Below are 21,357 nucleotides of genomic sequence, written 5' to 3'. Positions count from 1 at the left end.
GAGCAGGACAATGTTCGCCGGATGGTGTGACCGTCATGAGGATACATTCGGCAGCTGTTCCTTGTAGTATGATGCCTCTGCCTCGGAACGAGAACAGTGATCGGGCGTGTGACATGGAGGAACATATCTACGGAACTGTTACCGTCGTGCAATGTCACACAAGTAGTATACTATGATGAGTTGGCCAAGCAAAAGGTGGTCAACAGTATGTCTCAGTAATTGATAGTATTGAGGTTATTGTTCCTATATGTTATGTTTATAGTATGGGAGTGGTACCACATACAGAGAACAGAACGCTGTTAATAAGGTGTAACCATGGCTTAGATTTCACCATAGCAGTGTGTATCTCTTATAAAGATCATGTCAGTGACCTGGGCCCACTTGCACAAAACGATCTTAGCGCTAAGACTATTGTAAGCCTATGCTAAAGTATGGGAGTTACGATCATCTTAGCGCTAAGATCGCTTTGTGCAAGTGGGCCCTGATGTACATATCCCAAATGAGAACACTTTTGTTATGCATTCCACGAACTTTCTTTAATTGTCCATTCACATTACAGCTGTTTAATTAGTTTCAAATAAATTATGGCTTTGCAACAATTCTCGTGTTCATTATGCAGCAGGGTCAGGTTGGCCCTTTCGTCCAAAACGCCAAAATGTCCTATGCAGAGTTGTGTCTCTTAGCCTTGGCAGAATGCTGTCATTCTGTGTACAAATCTTGGTTCTCAATGAATATGTGTTAAAGTCCGTGCTCGTTGGTTTCACCACAGTGGGGAAAGTGTGAGACCTGCATGGCCTCGTGATTTCCTCCCACGTCATGCTGATACGCCGTTAAACTGAGTCACTCGAAGTCACGTACAAAGAAGCCTTATATTCATTAATATGATTAACGTATTTTCGAGAATTGACCCCAGCTGGAATATGATCTGCGTAACCCATTCAAATGTTTTATGACATTAAAACATGTCCTGTTTCATGTCATCCTGAAAATTAGCAAATTTAACAGTGTGAAAGTAACTGCGGTTAGCTGCCGGGCTAGCAATCAATAACATAGTTTCATAGTAACAGTAACTGAACACGGGGAAGTGCGAGATCACATGTGAAACTGGATGGAAAATGGAGTAGACTGAGTCCTGCCCCATGGTGATAACTCCTGCTCCATGGTGATAACTCCTGCTCCATCGTGATTACTCCTCCCCCAAGATGATAACTCCTGCCCCTAGATGATAACCCCCACCCCATGGTGATAACTCCTGCCCCTTGGTGATAACTCCTGCCCCAAGGTGATGACTCCTGCTCCATGGTGACAACTCCTGCCCCTAGATGATAACCCCCGTCTTATGGTGATAACTCCGCCCCATGGTGAGAACTCCTGCCATTTAGAGATAACTCCTGCCCCATGGTGAGAACTGCTGCTCCATTGTGAGAACTCCTGCCCCGTGGTGATAACCCCCGCCCCGTTGTGATAAACCCCTCCCCATGTTTAAAACTCCTGCCCAAGGTGATAACTCCTGCTTCATGGTGACAACTCCTGCCCCTAGATGATAACCCCCGTCTTATGGTGATAACTCCTGCCCCATGGTGAGAACTCCTGACCTTTGGTGATAACTCCTGCACCATGGTGAGAACTGCTGCTCCATTGTGAGCCCCGTTGTGATAACCCCCTCCCCATTGTGATAAGCCCCGCCCCATGTTAATAACTCCTGCCCAAAGATGATAACTCCTGCCCCTAGATGATAACCCCTGCCCCATGGTGATAACTCCTGCTCCATGGTGATAACTCCTGCCCAATGGTGATAACTCCTGTCCCAAGGTGATAACTCCTGCTTCATGGTGATAACTCCTGCCCAAAGATGATAACTCCTGCAACTAGATGATAACCCCAGCCCCATGGTGATAACTCCTGCTCCATGGTGATTACTCCTGCCCTATGATGAGAACTCTTGCCCCGAGGTGATACCTCCTGTCCCATGTTGATAACTCCTGCCCCATGGTGATTACTCCTGCTCCATTGTGATAACTCATGCTCCATGGTGATAACTCCTGCCCCATGTGGATAACTCCTGCCCGATGGTGATAACTCCTGCCCCATGGAGATAACTCCCGCTCCATGGTGATAACTCCTGCCCCATGGTGATAACTCCTGCCCCAAGGTTATAACTCCTGCCCCATAGTGATAACTTCTGCCCCATGGTGATAACCCCGCCCCAAGGTGATAACTCCTGCTCCATCGTGATAACTCCTGCCCCATGGTGATAACTCCTGCCCCAAGCTTATAACTCATGCTTTATGGTGATAACTCCTGTCCCAAGATGATAACTCCTGCCCGTAGATGATAACACCCGCCCCATGGTGATAACTCCTGCTCCATGGTGATAACTCCTACCCTATGGTGATAACCCTGCCCCATGGTGATAACTCCTGCTCCATGATGATAACTCCTGCTCCATCGTTATAACTCCCCCCCAAGGTGATAACTCCTGCTTCATGGTGATAACTTCTGTCCCAAGATGATAACTCCTGCCCCTAGATGATAACCCCTGCTCCATGGTGATAACTCCTGCCCCATGATGATAACTCCAGGTCCATGGTGATAACTCCTGTCCCATGTTGATAACTCCTGCCCCATAGTGATAACTCCTGCCCCTTGGTGATAACCCCGCTACATGGTGATAACTCCTGCTCCATGGTGATAACTCGTGCCCCATGGTGATAACTCCTGCCCCAAGCTGATAACTCATGCTTCATGGTGATAACTCCTTCCCGTAGATGATAACACCCGCCCCATGGTGATAACTCCTACCCCATGGTGATAACCCTGCCCCATGGTGATAACTCCTGCTCCATCGTTATAACTCCCCCCCCCCCCCAAAGCTGATAACTCCTGCTTGATGGTGATAACTCCTGTCCCAAGATGATATCCTGCCCCTAGATGATAACCCCTGCTCCATGGTGATAACTCCTGCCCCATGGTGATAACTCCTGCAACAAGGTGATAACTCGTGATCCTAGATGATAACCCCAGTCGCATGGTGATAACTCCTGCCCCGTCGTGAGAACTCCTGCCCTTTGATGAGAACCCCCGCCCCATGGTGATAACCCCGCCCCATGGTGATAACTCCAGCTCCATGGTGATAACTCCTGTTCCATGTTGATAACTCCTGCTCCCTGGTGATAACCTCGCCCCATGGTGATAACTCCTGCTCCACGGTGATAACCACTGCCCCTAGATGATAACCCCGTCTGATAGTGATAACTCCTGTCCCAAGATGATAACTCCTGCCCCTAGATGATAACCCCTGCTCCATGGTAATAACTCCTGCCCCATGGTGAGAACTGCTGCTCCATTGTGAGCCCCGTGGTGATAACCCCCTCCCCATTGTGATACGATCCGCCCCATGTTAATAACTCCTGCCCAAAGATGATAACTCCTGCCCCTAGATGATAACCCCTGCCCCATGGTGATAACTCCTGCTCCATGGTGATAACTCCTGCCCAATGGTGATAACTCCTGTCCCAAGGTGATAACTCCTGCTTCATGGTGATAACTCCTGCCCAAAGATGATAACTCCTGCAACTAGATGATAACCCCAGCCCCATGGTGATAACTCCTGCTCCATGGTGATTACTCCTGCCCTATGATGAGAACTCTTGCCCCGAGGTGATACCTCCTGTTCCATGTTGATAACTCCTGCCCCATGGTGATAACCTCGCCCCATGGTGATAACTCCTGCTCCACGGTGATAACCACTGCCCCTAGATGATAACCCCGTCTGATAGTGATAACTCCTGTCCCAAGATGATAACTCCTTCCCCTAGATGATAACCCCTGCTCCATGGTAATAACTCCAGCCCCAAGGTGATAACTCATGCTTCATGGTGATAACTCCTGTCCCAAGATGATAACTCCTGCACCTAGATGATAACACCCGCCCCGTGGTGAGAACTCCTGCCCTTTGATGAGAACCCCCGCCCCATGGTGATAACCCCGCCCCATGGTGATAACTCCAGCTCCATGGTGATAACTCCTGTTCCATGTTGATAACTCCTATCCCATGGTGATAACCTCGCCCCATGGTGATAACTCCTGCTCCACGGTGATAACCACTGCCCCTAGATGATAACCCCGTCTGATGGTGATAACTCCTGTCCCAAGATGATAACTCCTGCCCCTAGATGATAACCCCTGCTCCATGGTAATAACTCCAGGCCCAAGGTGATAACTCATGCTTCATGGTGATAACTCCTGTCCCAAGATGATAACTCCTGCACCTAGATGATAACACCCGCCCCATGGTGATAACTCCTGCTCCATGGTGATAACTCCTACCCCATGGTGGTAACCCTACCCCATGGTGATAACTTCTGCTCCATGGTGATAACTCCTGCTCCATCGTGATAACTCCTCCCCCAAGGTGATAACTCCTGCTCCACGGTGATAACCACTGCCCCTAGATGATAACCCCCGTCTGATGGTGATAACTCCTGTCCCAAGATGATAACTCCTGCCCCTAGATGATAACCCCTGCTCCATGGTAATAACTTCGGCCCCATGGTTATAACTCATGCCCGAAGGTGATGACTCCTGCTCCATGGTGATAACTCCTGCCCCTAGATGATAACCCCCGTCTGATGGTGATAACTCCTGCCACATGGTGAGAACTCCTGCCCTTTGGTGTGAACTCCTGCCCTATGGTAAGAACTGCTGCTCCATTGTGAGAACTCTTGCCCTATGGTGATAACTCATGCCCCATGGTGATAACTCATGCCACATGGTAATAACTCCTGCTACGCGGATTCATACAGTTTGCACATCGTTTTTTCAGCGGTTGCATGCACTTCACGTTTATATATATGTGCACATCAGATTCTGTCCCACTGTCTGATAATGTTACTTATCAGTTTCAGAGAGAAGCTCCCCTGATGTGACTGTTGTCGTTGGGTGTTCGATAGTAGCCATAACATTGATCCTTCTTGCCACCATATTTCTCATTCGACTGGAGCATATCAGAGATGAGATTAAAACCTCTTTGAAATGGGAATATTAAATTATTGTGTTTTACGCGACTTCGAATGTGGGAGGAAGTGGTGCAGGACTTAGAACTTTCGAAATAAGAAGTAGCATCGCGATTAAAGCGTTCGCTTGTCACAGTGGAGGCGCGAAGACCACTTCAGGTGTTCCTCGCCTTCATAATACTTGAATATTGCTAAAAGCGGCGTACTCACTCACTCACTCACTCACTCACTCACTCACTCACTCACTCACTCACTCACTCACTCACTCACTCACTCACTCACTCACAGGAAATGAGTTAACTGTAGTTTCGTTTCTATAAGTTGGATGGACTCATGTGTGCTTGCCAAGAGTTTTAAGTAATTGTTTCCGACTGTGAATACACTATATATTCACCTGCATAAGTCCTATTATTCCTCTAGGTTGATATAGTGTCTTCCTTTGTTACAGAATACTGGAATCTCAGGTAGGTCCCGTTAGTTACACACAAATATATGTAAGTAACATTCTTGCTTATTACTATGAAAGTGAAGGAAGAAGTAGATTTTCTGCACTAAGTAATAAGAAAGAGGATTACATTGTTCATTATTACTTTATTGATAAAACTAATAATCTTCACTGGAAGGTGTTCATAAATGCATCAGTTTTATCTCAGAATATATAATGAATGCACCGTAATAGAAATGTACAAAACAAATGTTTTTTTCTCTTTCCGCAGGTTTCGTCAATCGTATCTCACACCTACCCAGAATATGAATGGACCACTTGAACACGAAGCTGACGGAGAATACGCTGTCATTGAGGACACAGATGGCTCTAGCTCGCTCTATCATCACATGCAGTCACCACGTGCCAGTAGCTCCGACTATGAGGAAGTTAGACCGTTGCCTCCCCGTGTAGCACAACCGTCAGTTGAAACAGAAAACTGAAACTGTATAGTATTTCTGTAAAATAGGCCAGACCTAGGACGGGAAGAATGTCAGCTATTAATCAAACAAAACTATGGTACCGTTTCTCACTTCAGATTCAACTAGTCTGTTATCATTCTGTTGAACAAATTTAATAATATTTTATTACAAAGACAACCTCAACGACGAAACACAAGACATGACTTGAATTCTGGGCTAAACGGTGGTTGATTAAGTTGAAACAACCTCTAAGTATTTAGAAGACATAAGCTCAGCGAAAGTCAAACACAGACAATAAGTGTTGGCGTATGTTCTATAAGCCGAAACATTGTCTCTAGTAGTACTTCTAAGTATGTAGGGGTCTGTCTGGAATGAAGTCTTGATTTAAATTTTACAGCTAAAGAGATTGTTAAATCTGAAAGTTGAACACTCGTTGTTAATATAAGGAAATTTAAATCTGAAATTTAAATATTAAAAGTTTAATATACTGGATACTCACATTGTCCAGCCTATCTTACCCAATGGATCAACAATTTGGGATATGAGGCAACTGAGGTGTTTTAGCTCAGTACAAAATAGGGTCTTTAGGTTCTTGCTAGGTGTTGACAGTAGAAAAAACAAGGCTGGGTGTCCGGGGGAAAATGGGCTGGATACCGCCGTTTGTTTTTGAAGCCAAATATAAACATTGTAAGATTACGGCGCAAGATGTACGATACTGTGCTTTGTTTGTTTGTTTGTTGTTTAACGCTGCACTCAGCAATATTCCAGCTATATGACGGCGGTACGATACTGTGAAGTCTCGAATACCGAGTGCTATATGATGGTGGGCAAACATGTTTTCAAAATCCTGGAATGATATTGTTTCAATATGCTAATTGTCTTAATTTTCAGGTAGTACATTTGCATTTGTATGTTGTAACTCAGTGGATTTGATCTTTGGGTTGCTATGGTTGGGTCAATTAACCCTGGAATGATAGAGGGCAACTGGTATTTATGTACATACTTTCATGGTTAGGTTCTTTTATTGTGAACCTGTCTGTGGGAAAGTGTGTGTAGTGTTAAGATATTACGCATAAGTATTGACATTTGTGCAGTTATCTATATGGTACAAAACAGATAAGATCTCTCACCAAAATGAACTTTATGGAATGTATCTCGCGCGAAGTAAGTTATATGGCCGTGGGTTAGAGGTCGTCATTGTACGTTTGCTACTCCCATCATTGTTGAATGCATTGTGCAGTATAAATCACTGTGCTTCTATGTCTCAGTTAGATGCGCAATTGATATTGTTTTGTTTTTCTGAGTGTGTTAATGATCGTTTACGTTGAATAACCGTGTAGGTATAGTTTTTTCTGTGCTCTCTTGCTCGAACTCTATGTACAGTAACTCATATAAGTATGATACTGAAGTGTACACTTTGGATTATTGTGTCCGGGACATTAAAACATAGAACCTAAAAACGTTGGCAATTCGTAGTCATAATGAGATATTGTTTTATAATTTTATGTTTACACGATATACGGTGTTTCCATTGGACGAGAGGTCGGTCACATGACCGAGTAATTGGCGTTCATAAATGTATGAACGACAGAATTTGACGTTCAAAGGTTTTTCACGAGACCGTGTTCGTGAAATGAGGTAAACACTGACGGACTACTTCCACATTCCTAGAGAAACCCCTGGGAATTCCCTAGCACGAATACATACAGAAGCATTCTTGCTGATCATTTAGACACTTTAATCTCAAACTCAGCATTTCAGTATACACTGAGCAACGTCAGAGAGTTTGGCTGCATGATTGTTTACGAATATCCTCACTCGGACCGAACCTATAGTGAACAAAACGAAGAAATCTATATCCAAACTATCGAAGTAGCGACCTGATCCGTGTCTGGGCTGATTGTGAGTCTGCAGCAATCTGTGATTTACCTTTGTGTCTAATTAACACATCCTGAATCACCTTTCAATTATCGACCACTTGATTAATATAAGGGTAACGCTATTGTTCATGGCATTATCATTTGCAGATCATTTCCCGAGGTCTTCCATTAACTACCCGACGAAGGAGGGCAGTTGAAAAGATCAAGGGCTTCTGCAAATGATAATGCCCTGAAAAATAGCGTTACCGTTATTATACCTAAAATGGATGGAATTTGTTATCAAATAAAAAGAAACAACAATGTCGATTTTGAAACATTTACTGCAATCAACACGAATGTCACTGACCCACTAGAATAAACCAGATGACGTCACTATTGAACGTTACGTCACCTATCCCTATTCTATGACGTCACCTAACAACGGGCGTGATAATGGCCCGTCGTCAAGTAATATGAGGGCATTATCAAATTACAGTGGCCCGCTCATTTCTGATAACATGCGGGCGTTTTTATGATAATTCTATCCATTTTAGCTATAATGATGACTAACACATGTAACCGCCACAGGTTCATTAACAACTTCCAAAATCTCTCCCGGCACGTTTATCGTGTCGGCCAATTTGACGTCTTGTACTTGATTTAAATGTATTAGGACGCGTTGTCACTGTGACAGACTTTCTGAGGTAGTTTTTAACAGACATTTCTTATCTAATGATGATATTATTTGAATACATTTGTTGTAAAGAAACTACAAAAGTTGTTCCTCAAGAACATGTGGAGCATATATAAGTTCATGTCACCTCGTGTTTTGAGGGTTCGATTCCCGACATGGGTACAATTCGTGAAGCCCATTTCTGGTGTCCACCGCTGTGATATTGCTGGAATATTGCTAAAAGCGGTGTAAAACCAAACTCACTCACTCTTGTTTTGAGGAACGATTTTATTCCGCAATACAATTGGATTTTGTATGTCTGTCAGTGTAAATATGAAGTCACATGTACTATATATTGCGTATAGATATAGATCTTTTTAAGTACAAATAGTGACACAAAAAATATAAGAATTGACTTGTGTGAGTTCATTGGAGTATTACCCTTAATGGAGTGAGGGCCAAACTGTGTGAACGTCGGAATGTGTAAACGTTTAGTATCTCTAGCTGACAAATGAAAAGGAAGAAAAGTAATTTTAAAATGACTTAAATATTTTGCCATTTTGTAAATGTGCCTTAATAAGAATTTCAGTCACTTTACACATTGACTGATTTTACACATTCGACTGTAACATATAGATTGGGTTATTGAGTCCGAAGACCAGGGATGACCCATTCGCCGAGAAAGGCATTTGGACTGTGTGATCGAAACCTGAGCAAGGAAGTGACGATGACGAAAAGCCGTAAATATCTGGGATGAGAGGAAGAAAACCCGTAAATATCTTGGATGAGAGGAAGAAAACCCGTAAATATCTGGGATGAGAGGAAGAAAACCCGTAAATACCTGGGATGAGAGGAAGAAAACCCGATGTGTGACGTTTCTTGTGGAAACAGTATTCAATTAGTGTAGTGACTAAATTGTGACTGCGACGTTCTATGATACTCATGTGTTATGTATACTTATGTATGCACAGGATACTTGCTCGCATATGCATTGTTGTATTGATTTATGACATGGACTCCAAGCGTTATAATGTTGTGTTGTATTAGTATGTATCAGTGCAATGTTAGAAAGGATTGCGGTGATCTGTAATTGGAAAGTGTATGCGTGTATGATATGATTTACAGGAGGAGAGTGGAATGAAGTGAAGTAAGTTTATGTGAGTGAATATTTTGTTAAGTATATTGAATTAGGGTAAATTCGTTTAGGTTAGCTGATACATTTATTATTTAGTTAAAACTGATTTTGTTATTCCTTCCTGTTGTGCCAACCTGTGGATATCCGGGGTAGAATAGGTCTTCTGCAACTCATGCTTGCCGTAAAAGGCGACTATGCTTGTCGTAAGAGGCGACTAACGGGATCGGGTGGTCAGGCTCGCTGACTTGGTTGATACATGTCATCGATCCTAATTGCATGGATCGATGCTCATGAGATCAATCACTGGATTGTCGGGTCCAGACTCGATTATTTACAGACCGGCGTCATATAGCTTGAATATTGCTGAGTACAGCGTTTAACAACAAACCAACCAAACAACCCTGCTGTGCCATCCAACATGAAATGTTGTGGAAAAGAATTATCGGTGCCCTCTGCTTAGAAAACAGTGCGTGACTCACAGTAATATATGTATGCAGTTAATCTCTTTAAAATCTGCTCATACCGATGCCAGTCAGTTGCAATCTGTAAAGTTCTTCGAGCAAAACCTAAATTAGTTAAAAGCAAGCCTTGGACAAATACAGGTCGTGTGTACAAATTTAAATTTTATCTGTATGGTAATTCGTTGGAGTTGCAATTTCCCTTGCGAATAATAAAGGCTTCAACAGGAACGAGGATACAGTGTAGTTTCGAACTCTTCTACCTCAAGTGTGTATTCAAGTCATGTGGTGATATTAAGCATGCAGGATAAATTGTCACACCATTAAATTATATTGATATCTCATTCTTGTTGTTAGATGTCAAGCAGGAACCAAACAAGAGAATAATATATAACGTCAATGCTGGAGAAAAAATCTATCTCGATTACAAATAAACCTCTTCTAAGGTCCAACTGATTCAGATTACGTTTCTAGGACATTGAATGCTAAGTCGCCTAAGGTGCGAGAGGTTCCCTACTCTCGTCAGGGTCCAGTGACCTCACCCTGGCAGGTGTGGGTTCGAATCTTGGACGGGACTCCCCCCCCCCCCCCCCCCCACACACACACACACCCCCCTACCTTCATCCCCCCAAAAAGTACAAGAATCTGTACTTTACTAAGAAAGTGTTATCCCAAATATAACATTTGTTACATTCGACCACTTTCTAAATGGCATTGGGTATTCATGATTTTAAGTGTTAACAGGATTTCAAAGACACCGGAAATAGAATCTTCAATCATAGCTAATTTCTGACGAGGAAGAAGTTAAAATCAAAAGCCCGGTCTCCTTTAATTATACCTTTAATATTACTGTCAGACACTTCGAACTGTCGCGGCGAGCGGTCGTGTATGCGGAAATTATTTAACTTTAATTCTCGAACTACGCATAAACCGTGTGACCTGCACAGAGGTCTCGCGAGTATGGGACCACGAGGGCAATGTGTGATATGATGGTACATCCAAGCCTAATAGACCAGATGTCGTGCATATTGCAAGGATAATATCAAACATGTATTTCTTGCGTGCTGCACTGTGTTTTTTGGTCTTGTGCAATAATAGTCACACCCCTGGACTTAACACTACCGCTGCGAGTGAGTACACTTATGTTGTTTTGTGTTTATATTCCTATCTACAATTTATTCGTACCAGCCAGCCCCTATATAAATACAGCAATATCTGACACCTTCATTCAGCCCGTCTTTCTTGTGTTTGTTTACCAGTGAGAGAAAAATATTTAACGTTACAGATGTACTTTGAGCCTTTGAAGTTATCAGTCAATATTCTTGATTGTCCATGAAATATTTATATCCCTGATTTCATTATTTCTGCATAAATAAAGTGTCTGTGTTTGCACAATTTGATTACCAGCAATTATTAGTAATCTAATCAAGATTAAGAATGTCAGCTGTTGAAGTGTTTGTTTCCTTTGTAAAAGACCTTTAATATAAATTAACAATGGTATTTGGCTGAGGAAGTGAAGGATTGTGAAGTATATATGTGCTTCTGAACACTTTTTTTCATATCACAACCACGTCAACAAGTGAAAATTGTAAAGTTTTCTCTTTTTGTAACAGAAGTCAGTAATAAATGTGTATGACATCTTATTGATGAGAAATAAATCCGGATAAATCATAGCCTGACTACACAGTCACCACTACTTAGAGAAAAGCCTACGACCAACGAGGAATTAGGGATTACTCGTCCAAAGTGAATTAATTTGGCAATTTCCGACTCATATGTTTTTGTAAGAAACTGAAGACTAATGTGGGTTTCCTGATCCCATACAAAGACATCAGTTCAGATGCTCTATTGCTGTAACAGTTGTTAACAAATTATCAACAACTATACACATGGAGCCGCATCACTTCCGCATGCTTACCATGGCATCCAGGCTAGGTCAATATAGAGAGCGCCGAACTATTTGGGAAATGATACCTAATGGTAAACCTATCACATCTCTTTCACTTTTTGTTTTCCTGACTGGCCATCGTGACTACACACAGCATGGCAAGCCGAAACTGCTGTCGTAGTGAGTCAGGCTCTAGACAGGATTATGTATTCATACAGCGCTACTTTCTAAAGTCATTACAAGGAGCACGCAGTCATGTTAGCTGTTGTGTTCATTAAGGAGTCAACGATATATTTAAGTAAAACAATGTAACTTATCTGAGAGCTCATCTATTGAAAGTAATAACAAATAATATGGTTTATGTAAATGAAGTAAACACTTGTTCCAGTAAACATCTCGTTAAACGTACAACGTCAACGCCAGAGAAGAATCAGCCTCGATTTCTTCCGAAACAGATTCCGTTGGGCACAAAAAGGCTAAATAGTGGTGACAATGATATGAATCGATCGCTGAAAATCAGTGATGAAGCCAGGTGTCCGTGATAAGGTTAGCTTGTCCTGCTTCTGCTCTACCTGTAGCATCCGCCACTCAGAACGTTCACGCAAAAGTAAGCGTTTGTTTCCTAAAGTCTTCACAGCAGTACTCGGGGCGGTCGGGTAGCCTAGTGCATAGAGCTTTCGCTCGTCACGCCGAAGAACCGGGTTCGATTCCCGACATGGGTACAATGTGTGAAGCCCATTTCTGGTGTCCCCCGCCGTGATATTGTTGGAAAATTGCTAAAAGTGGCGTAAAACCATACTCACTCACTCACTCACAGCAGTACTCCTGTAAACGTTTTCTTTAAAAGAGTAATGATCACCGCGTATGCTGTTTTCTGCAATTTAGAATATCAACTTCATTTCAGTGACCAGAAAATGTTAACGGAAATGAACCAGGAAGACATATTCACTGTTCATTGTTCCGACAAGGAAATAATTTTGTTTCGAAGTCAAAAATACCCGACTAAAGTGCGTAGTTTATATCCAGATGTGATATTAAATAAAGATGATTAAACAAATTGAATTGACTGTTGTTGTTGAACCATCTTTGATAGTTTTCAAATATAAATATTCTAACATATATCAGCAAATGACAGAGTCCTGAAGCACTGACAAAGATATTCATTCAAACAATAATCACTATTGGGTTTAAACGTGTTGTTGAAGTGTGAAGCTCAGATCAATGTGTCTAACATGTAAAGAGGCTTAATGCTGTGTCTGACAGAGTTTAGGGTGCACGGGTGGCCCAGTCGACTAAGGCGCCGCGATTCGCTGTGCAGAGTTGCGTCCCTTGGGCACGCCAGAAACCTATGAGTGTGGGTTCGAATGCCGGTTCGCCCCGATTATGTTGCTAGGTTTGTCAGCATCATACCCGTGCTCGTGGGTTTCACAGAAGTGGTAAACGTCTGAGACCTGCATCACTTCGGGCTTTCCTCCCACATTAAGCTGACACGCCGTGATATAACCTGAATACTGTTAAAAGTGGCGTTAAACCCAACTCACTCAATCACTCTAACAGAGGGGATCAAACAACTCTCTTACACTTGTACAGGTCATTGATCCGTTCAAAACTCGATTATGGCTCCATCGTCCACGGTGGAGCCTGCAAAAGTAACTTAAAAAAACTGGATACTGTCCATCATCAGGGCCTAAGGCTTTGCCTTGGAGCCTTTAGGACGTCTCCAATTCAAAGTCTGTATGTAGAAGCAGATGAACCTTCTCTTAAACATCGCCGTCTGAAATTATCGTTACAATATGTTACTAAATTATATTCAAATCCGTCAAATCCAGCTTTTAATTGCGTCTTTAATCCTCTTTACCAAGATATTTATAATAAAAAATCGTCTGTTGTTCCACCACTTGGAATCAGAATCCAGTGTGACATGTCTGCCACAAATATTAAACTGCAAGATATAGCTCCCTTTCAACTGTTTACATCACCTCCTTGGCAAATGGTAAGGCCAGAGGTAGATCTGTCCTTAACAAAATTAAAGAAATCAGATACTAACCTATCAATTTATCAACAAGAATACAATCAATTAAGAACCACTTACGACACTTCTAAATCTATATTTACAGATGGATCCAAGGATGGTGGCACAGTTGCTAGTGCCACCGTCATTGGATCCAGAACATTATCTTCACGATTACCTGATTGCAGTTCCATATTCACAGCAGAGGCAAACGCCATTTTTACAGCACTAAAATATATCAGTAATCAATCTAAACATACACAATTCATTATTTTCTCTGATTCACTTTCATGCCTTCAGGCAATTAAAGATATGTCATCCAAACATCCACTTTTAATCCAAATTCTCGAATTATTTAATGATCTTGCTACTGGCCAATATGACATCGTCTTTTGTTGGTTACCAAGCCATGTTGGTATTACTGGTAACACAATGGCTGATGCTGCTGCAAAAGCAGCACTCAACAAATCTGTGACACCACTTCTTTTACCATACAGTGATTATAAACCTATAATTAGATCTTACATCCGTGATCTGATGCAAAAGAAGTGGGACACCCAAGTAGGTATCAATTAGTTACATGAAATTAAACCAAATATTGGTTACACCTGCTTGGGCTGTCAGTCCAGATTTGAAGAGGTCATTATGCGACGATGTCGTATTGGCCATTCGAGATACACGCATGAATATATATTGAAAGGTGGGGATCCTCCGTTTTGTATCCCTTGTGATGAGAGAATCACGGTCAAGCATGTCCTGCTTGACTGTATTGATTTTTCCATCACAAGGGATAAATATTTCAGTGCAACATCAATAATGGATCTTTTTAATAATGTTTCGTCTCATTTAATAATTAGCTTTTTAAAAGAAATAGAACAGATAGAATTTTGATAAATGTGTTTTGTAATTAATAAATTATCTTTTAATACTGGTCGAATAAATTGGATAACTAAGATTGTCAGTGGCTGTACCTCGAAGGGGGCTGAAGTAGTGTAAAATGATTGTCCCCCGGAGATGGTACGTAAGTCCCCGTCATTCACAGTATATTTATTACAACCATGTTTTTAGTCGCAGAATATATGTTCTTTTAATTCGGCTAAATTGACAATAATCGCCAACCACTGAAGGGATGGTGTAAATCCTGCTGGGGTCAATGCAGGTAGCAAAAGTACTGTAAGTCCCCATGGACCCTTGCTTGGTGATCTACCTTCAGTTGTTGACAATCTATAGCCTGTTTTTATATTGTCTTGTCAACTGTTAATATATTTTTACATGCTCTCTGACTAGTTTTATGAAAATCTGTGATATTCTAGTTATTATACTGCCCTTCGTTGGCAGAATTTTATACAGTTTAAAATATATTGTTAATGTCAAATTTTGTTTCATCACGATATGGCTGAAATATTGCCGATGTGACGTTAAACTTTAACTCACTCACTCACTCACTCACTCACTCACTCACTCACTCACTCACTAATGAATGTTTAGCAAGTTCTGCTTTACCTTCAGGTCAACTCATTTTGGCATACGCCCATGCTTCATGTTTCAATAGTTCCTACTGCACCATGCTTGAAAGGTTCCCACTGCTTCATGCTTGAAAGGTTCCCGCTGCACCATGATTGAAAGGTTCCCACTGCTTCATCTTGAAAAGTTCCCGCTGCTTCATGATTGAAAGGTTCCCATTGCTTCATTCTTCAAAGGTTCCCGCTACTTCATGTTTGAAAGATTCCCGCTGCTTCATGCTCCAAAGGTTCCCGCTGCTTCATGTTTGAAGGGTTCCCACTGCTTCATGCTTGAAAGGTTCCCACTGCTTCATGCTTGAAATGTTCCCGCTGCTTCATCTTGAAAAGTTCCCGCTGCTTCATGATTGAAAGGTTACCGCTGCTTCATGCTTCAAAGGTTCCCACTGCATCGTGCTTCAAAGGTTCCCGCTGCTTCATGCTTCAAAGGTTCCCGCTGCTTCATGCTTCAAAGGGTCCCACTGCATACTGCTTGAATATGTACACTGTATAATGCGTCATGCTTCAAAGGTTCCCGCTACTTTATGCTTGAAAGGTTCCCACTGCGTCATGCTTCAAAGGGTCCCACTGCATACTGCTTGAATATGTGCACTGTATAATGCGTCATGCTTCAAAGGTTCCCGCTGCTTCATGCTTCAAAGGTTCCCACTGCGTGATGCTTCAAAGGGTTCCACTGCATACTGCTTGAATATGTACACTGTATAATGCTTCAAATGTTCACACTGCATGTGTGCATCATGCTCTTCAGTTGGTCTGCTACACAATGCCGAACTGCTGTTACTACTGCTACCTGTTCCTGGGTGTGTGTTTACTATGCATTGTATTATTTCAGCTGTGTCGCCTGCATATGCTCGCCTTGGGAGTACTGTCTTTCTGTCATGGGAATTACCCCGACCTGGTCTCAGAGAATTTACAGTGCGACGGTTATCTTCGAAATCTCTATTCCACATAACTAACTACAATCAAGTGAATGTCACTGACAGATACAAGTCCAGAGCAACATTCACCGGGAGAATGAATTCGTCAGGATCTGGGGTGTTCAGCTTCGAGCTGTATAATGTGGACTGGCCAGACAGTGCAGAGTACAGATGTCACAGAGGGTCACCAGGCTCGACCGGGTCAAGAGTGTACGACTGTGGTCAACGGCTAGTTGTTAAATGTGCGTATGATTTAATAATATGAGTACAATCAGCCAAGCACAAATAACGACAAATAACAGATAAATGAGACAAATGTGGATGAAACAAGTTCTCTGAAGTAAAAAATACTGGCCATCTCCTTTTGATATTCACTCACAAAATCATCAAAATATACCTTTTGCAGAATCTATCAAATACCATGCCTTGAGAGGGATTCTCATGTCCTCATGCCCAATCGAACATATATTTTGCCAGCGCATTTGTCTTATTACTTGTTTGAAAAATGTTCTGTGACATGTGTATATTTTCATTTAGAATACATGATGAGTTTATATAGTTTTACTCAAATATGAGTTTCAGTCCCTGTAACGATTCTTGCATTGTACCTCTACCAATTGCCATACATTATATTTATGAACAGATATTGCGGATCCCTACATCGTCGCCCCTCAGACAGTTGAAGCCGATAAAATTGTCACGCTGACATGTTACGTCGCCGTGAAAGGGGACTTACAAACATCAATTACTTGGAGGCGGAATGAAGTCGAACAGGTAAACATAGGAAGACTTCCTTTGGCAGTTTCGAAGTTACATGGAGACTACTTCTACCTTAAGAGCGCTCTGACAGTCACTGATGTAGGACAGGATGATGACAGAGGCAGATACACGTGTAAAGCTGAACTAGTGGGATGGAATGTTCAAACTGACTGGAGTGAAGAATTTGGAATGTCGACCAAATGTAAGTGACTAAACCACTCCAACATAAGAGACAGGTAGCCACATTGTAACATATGTATTTTAATACAGTTCAACTGAAGATCTTTCTTCAATCTGACTGGAGTGAAGAATTTGCAATGTCCACAGACTGTAAGTGATTAAACCACTACAACATCAAAGACAGGTTGTCAAATTGTATAATAGGCATTTTCATATGACCCATTTGTAATTACAAATGCTTCTACAAAGGAGTATGTTTTCGGAGACGTTAGTTGTTGTGTTGTTAGTTTATGAGCAATGTACTTAATTGCAAATATGTGATTGAGGGCAGAATCCACAGTATAACTCTCAGATTATATCAACAACAATGCATAGATGTAATCTCCAGTCGAAGGTCATACAACTGCCATGTTTTAGACGAATGTCATTTCTTTACTTTAGAACACTATCTACCTCAGAATATCTTTATTTGAAAAACATACAATTAGAAATATACAAACAATGATTGGACATCAGGTGCTCAGCAGGTTGACTCGTGAGAGTCTAGTGTGCTCCTGTTCACACAGCACCCTAACAAGTTGGAGGAGATGGCTATGTGACTGTTAATGGTTGTGTTATATGATCCCCAGGAAGTAAAGAATGAAACTAATTGAGTGTTCTAAGCGCATTTGAGTAGTTATATGTTTTGAAGTGCTCTGTACAAACCCATAGTAATGACAAAATTGAAATGTGTATTTATTGCCTCCCAGTATAACTAATATTGCAACTGATTCAGCACATTACGCTTTCACATGAACATGAAAAAACTGTTTACTTATGTATGTGTAATTGTGATGTTTTACAGCAAGGATGGAAGAAATCCCAAACTACACACAAGTGCGTGAAGGCGATCATGCCATGGTAGCCTGGAAGATGCCTCGCTATCAATATGAATTCTACATCATGACACCTAGTGGGGATAAGTTGATGGCAGTGGATTCCAATAAGGTCTACATACTTCCTACATACAAGTACTGGCTCAGAACCAGGATGGTGGAGGTTGTTACCTCCCGTAACACCAGCACCTATGTCTTTCGTCTCTACAATGTTACACCAGCTGATGTTGGGAGGTACAGATGCAGGAGAGAGAAAAGTGCAACCAAGATCTACAAAATGACTCAGTGTTCACACGATTTGATCGTCTCAAGTACGTATTTCTTACGTTCACAATAACAACCAGCGTTTTCGGTACTGAGTCAACTATTCTGTTGTTAATTTTCGAAATATAAAAGCTTATCTCTATTTCCAAAATGTAAATATCTCGATTATCCAGTTTGGAGTTAAAGGCACAATAGCGATGAAAAGGCGTTTCTTCGTGATATGGAAGGAAAACCCTTTCCTATGCAGTTCCCTCTTTAAAGTGCATCTGTGGTAATAAATAGAATAATACACTCGCTTCAAATTGATATGAAATGTATGTTCCTCGAAAAAAAAACCCGGTGCAACCAAGGTCTCCATGACCTGTTTGTTTCACGTACGTGTCTCTTACGTTCACAGTTGTAATCCGGTGCTATGTGTATTGCGTCAGCTGTGCTACTTAACTGTCAAATTATAAATGAGTGAGTGAGTATTTCGTTAATCAGTCTGAGAGGTAATTGAGTTCACAAATGCAAAAATGAAAAGTTAACACAAGAAAAGTGTCGAGTTTTCGACGAAACCGATACTATAGGACGTAAAAGGCAAATTAGGCAGTGAAAAGCCATAAAATGGAAGGAAAACCCTATCGTATGCAGATTCCTCTTCAAAGTATATACCCGTATGTGGTAATAAATGAACTATAAATGCACACACTTCGATTTGATATGAAATGTGTGTCCAAAGTGAAATAATGTTCAATTAGCCCTCGGCACATAAACTTGATATTAAATTGTTTCAGGTTTGTGTAAACATAAAGTTATCACCCTCAGCAAAGACATATCATGTTAATAGAAAATAATGTAGGCTTCTTCATTAGGCAGTGACTACAATAGTGTCCCTGTAAGTATGTCAAAATATTGAACATAAGAATGTATTCTCTTAGAAAAAGTTGATAATAATAGCAGATGTATTTTTGTCTTTTGCGAGTTGTTGAATGCATGCATTCTGAATGTAATAGTTATATTCTAGTAATAGGTGTTTTGTGAGTTTTGTTTTTGTAATGTATAAAAATATGGAGTGTAATATATTCATGCATAGTGTAGCTTGGTATATAGCATTCAATACATTTCTGGTCATGACGCCACAGGAACAAAGCCAGTTATGACATCGAGGAATAAGTGTGAGTATATAAGTGACTGGTGTAGAGTGGAAAAGTTGCAATTCATAGTTCGGCACACAGTTTATAATGTGACCTGTGTTTAGTGTAAATCATGTAGTGTGTTGACTGTTCTATTCATTTTCAGCTACGTATCTGTCAATGACATCACAAGAACCAGACTCAAAGGCCCATGTGACATCCCCTAGTTTGTGTAAGTACAGACTCGACTTTGTGTATAGTGTACCTTGTCATATGCAGTGCAATCAGGAGCAGTTTATAGTCACTCTGTATACAGTGTATACTCGGGTAGTATAAGTTTTTCGGGTAGTATACGTAGTGCTAAGTATGTACTTGGTTATATGAAGTGATTCAAGACCTTAGTGGACTTTTCTACCATTGTTATTGCAGACGGGTGGAGGACTTTTCAAAATATGTCTCATCAGTGACAAGCAAAGCCAAACTGACTTTCCTTTGCATGTGTTTATGACTGTGCTACCAGCGCCAACCTTTTCGCGAATACCTACTACCATCACTATTTGGCATGCTGATTATATAAACATTTGCTTATGATAATGTCGACTCGAATTATATTTTTATTTTTGTGCATATGCTTAGGCCATGGTTATAATGCCTCATGAAAACGTTCTCCCTGCCAAAGGGTGGTTAACACTCGACTGGAATTCTTCTCAACGACCAGTTAATTGTATATGTAAAGTAAATGATATATTTTTATTTCACAGATGGATATGCCGCTCTTATAGGAATCCTGGTAGCGGTTCTCATTGTCCAGTGGTGGAGCGTCCGCCCGGAGAGCGGAAGGTCTGGGGTTTGATCCAAGGCAGCATCATACCAAAAGACGTTAAAATATGGTACTTGTTGTTACCCTGTCTGGCGCTCGGCATTAAGGGGCTAAAACAAGGACTGGCTGGCTCGTAGTCAGTAAACTGTGACTAGTACAAGAAGCCACGCACGCACGCACAAACGCACAAACGCACAAACACACGCACAAACGCACGCACGCACAAACGCACGCACAAACGCACGCACAAACGCTGAAATATTTGTTTCAAATTGTTACACGAACAATATGTTTTACTGTTTCCCTTGTTTGTCTACCTGGTACCTATATGCCAGTCTGTACATCACTGCTCATTTCTGTTGAAGGCGTTCTCTCTGTACTCAATGCAAGAGGTCACGGCATGAAGACGACAGGAGAAGTAACACGGACGTGTGTAGTGGAGAAGAAGATGAGCTACCATGGCAACCAGACAGCACTGGAGCAGGACAATGTGCGCCGGATGGTGTGACCGTCATGAGGATACATACGGCGGCTGTTCCTTGTAGTATGATGCCTCTGCCTCGGAACGAGAACAGTGATCGGACGTGTGACATGGAGGAACATATCTACGGAACTGTTACCGTCGTGCAATGTCACACATCTAGTATACTATGATGAGTTGGCCAAGCAAAAGGTGGTCAATAGTATGTCTCAGTAATTGATAGTATTGAGGTTATTGTTCCTATATGTTATGTTTATAGTATGGGAGTGGTACCCCATACAGAGAACAGAACGTTGTTGATAAGGTGTAACCATGGCTTAGATTTCACCGTAGCAGTATGTATCTCTTATAAAGATCATGTCAGTGACCTGGGCCCACTTGCACAAAACGAACTTAGCGCTAAGACTATTGTAAGCCTATGCTAAAGTATGGGAGTTACGATCATCTTAGCGCTAAGATCGCTTTGTGCAAGTGGGCCCTG

The 21,357-nt window shown here is 41.6% G+C and overlaps 2 protein-coding genes across 2 annotated transcripts in view; both read left to right on the top strand.

The window, feature by feature from the left end:
• The window catches only part of LOC139457026 (uncharacterized), a 20,248-nt gene extending 2,897 nt beyond the window's left edge, over nucleotides 1–17,351 (top strand). The window contains exons 3-4 of the mRNA XM_071238474.1: nucleotides 16,298–16,624; nucleotides 17,026–17,351. Coding sequence (XP_071094575.1) covers nucleotides 16,298–16,624; nucleotides 17,026–17,351 — 653 coding nt within the window. The remainder of the gene's footprint in view (nucleotides 1–16,297; nucleotides 16,625–17,025) is intronic.
• Nucleotides 17,352–18,170: 819 nt separating this feature from the next.
• Nucleotides 18,171–21,049, top strand: LOC139457554 (uncharacterized). The gene is made up of 5 exons (XM_071238931.1): nucleotides 18,171–18,511; nucleotides 19,553–19,617; nucleotides 19,742–19,807; nucleotides 20,337–20,385; nucleotides 20,761–21,049. The coding sequence occupies exons 1-5, from the start codon at nucleotides 18,171–18,173 to the stop codon at nucleotides 21,047–21,049; spliced, it is 810 nt and encodes a 269-aa protein (XP_071095032.1).
• Nucleotides 21,050–21,357: the final 308 nt, after the last annotated feature.

Source organism: Haliotis cracherodii, unplaced genomic scaffold, assembly GCF_022045235.1.
Source record: "Haliotis cracherodii isolate W230 unplaced genomic scaffold, xgHalCrac1.p SCAF_12, whole genome shotgun sequence".
Classification (NCBI taxonomy): Eukaryota; Metazoa; Mollusca; class Gastropoda; order Lepetellida; family Haliotidae; genus Haliotis; species Haliotis cracherodii.
This window is presented reverse-complemented; position numbering and strand designations above follow the sequence as displayed.

Excerpts from the sequence above, each read along its gene's own strand:
- LOC139457554 (XM_071238931.1), top strand. The coding sequence starts at position 18,171 with ATGGAAGAAATCCCAAACTACACACAAGTGCGTGAAGGCGATCATGCC. Across the intron at positions 19,808-20,336 it reads TGTGACATCCCCTAGTTTGT|ATGGATATGCCGCTCTTATA; the intron begins GTAAGTACAGAC and ends TTTATTTCACAG. Across the intron at positions 20,386-20,760 it reads GTAGCGGTTCTCATTGTCCA|GCGTTCTCTCTGTACTCAAT; the intron begins GTGGTGGAGCGT and ends TTTCTGTTGAAG.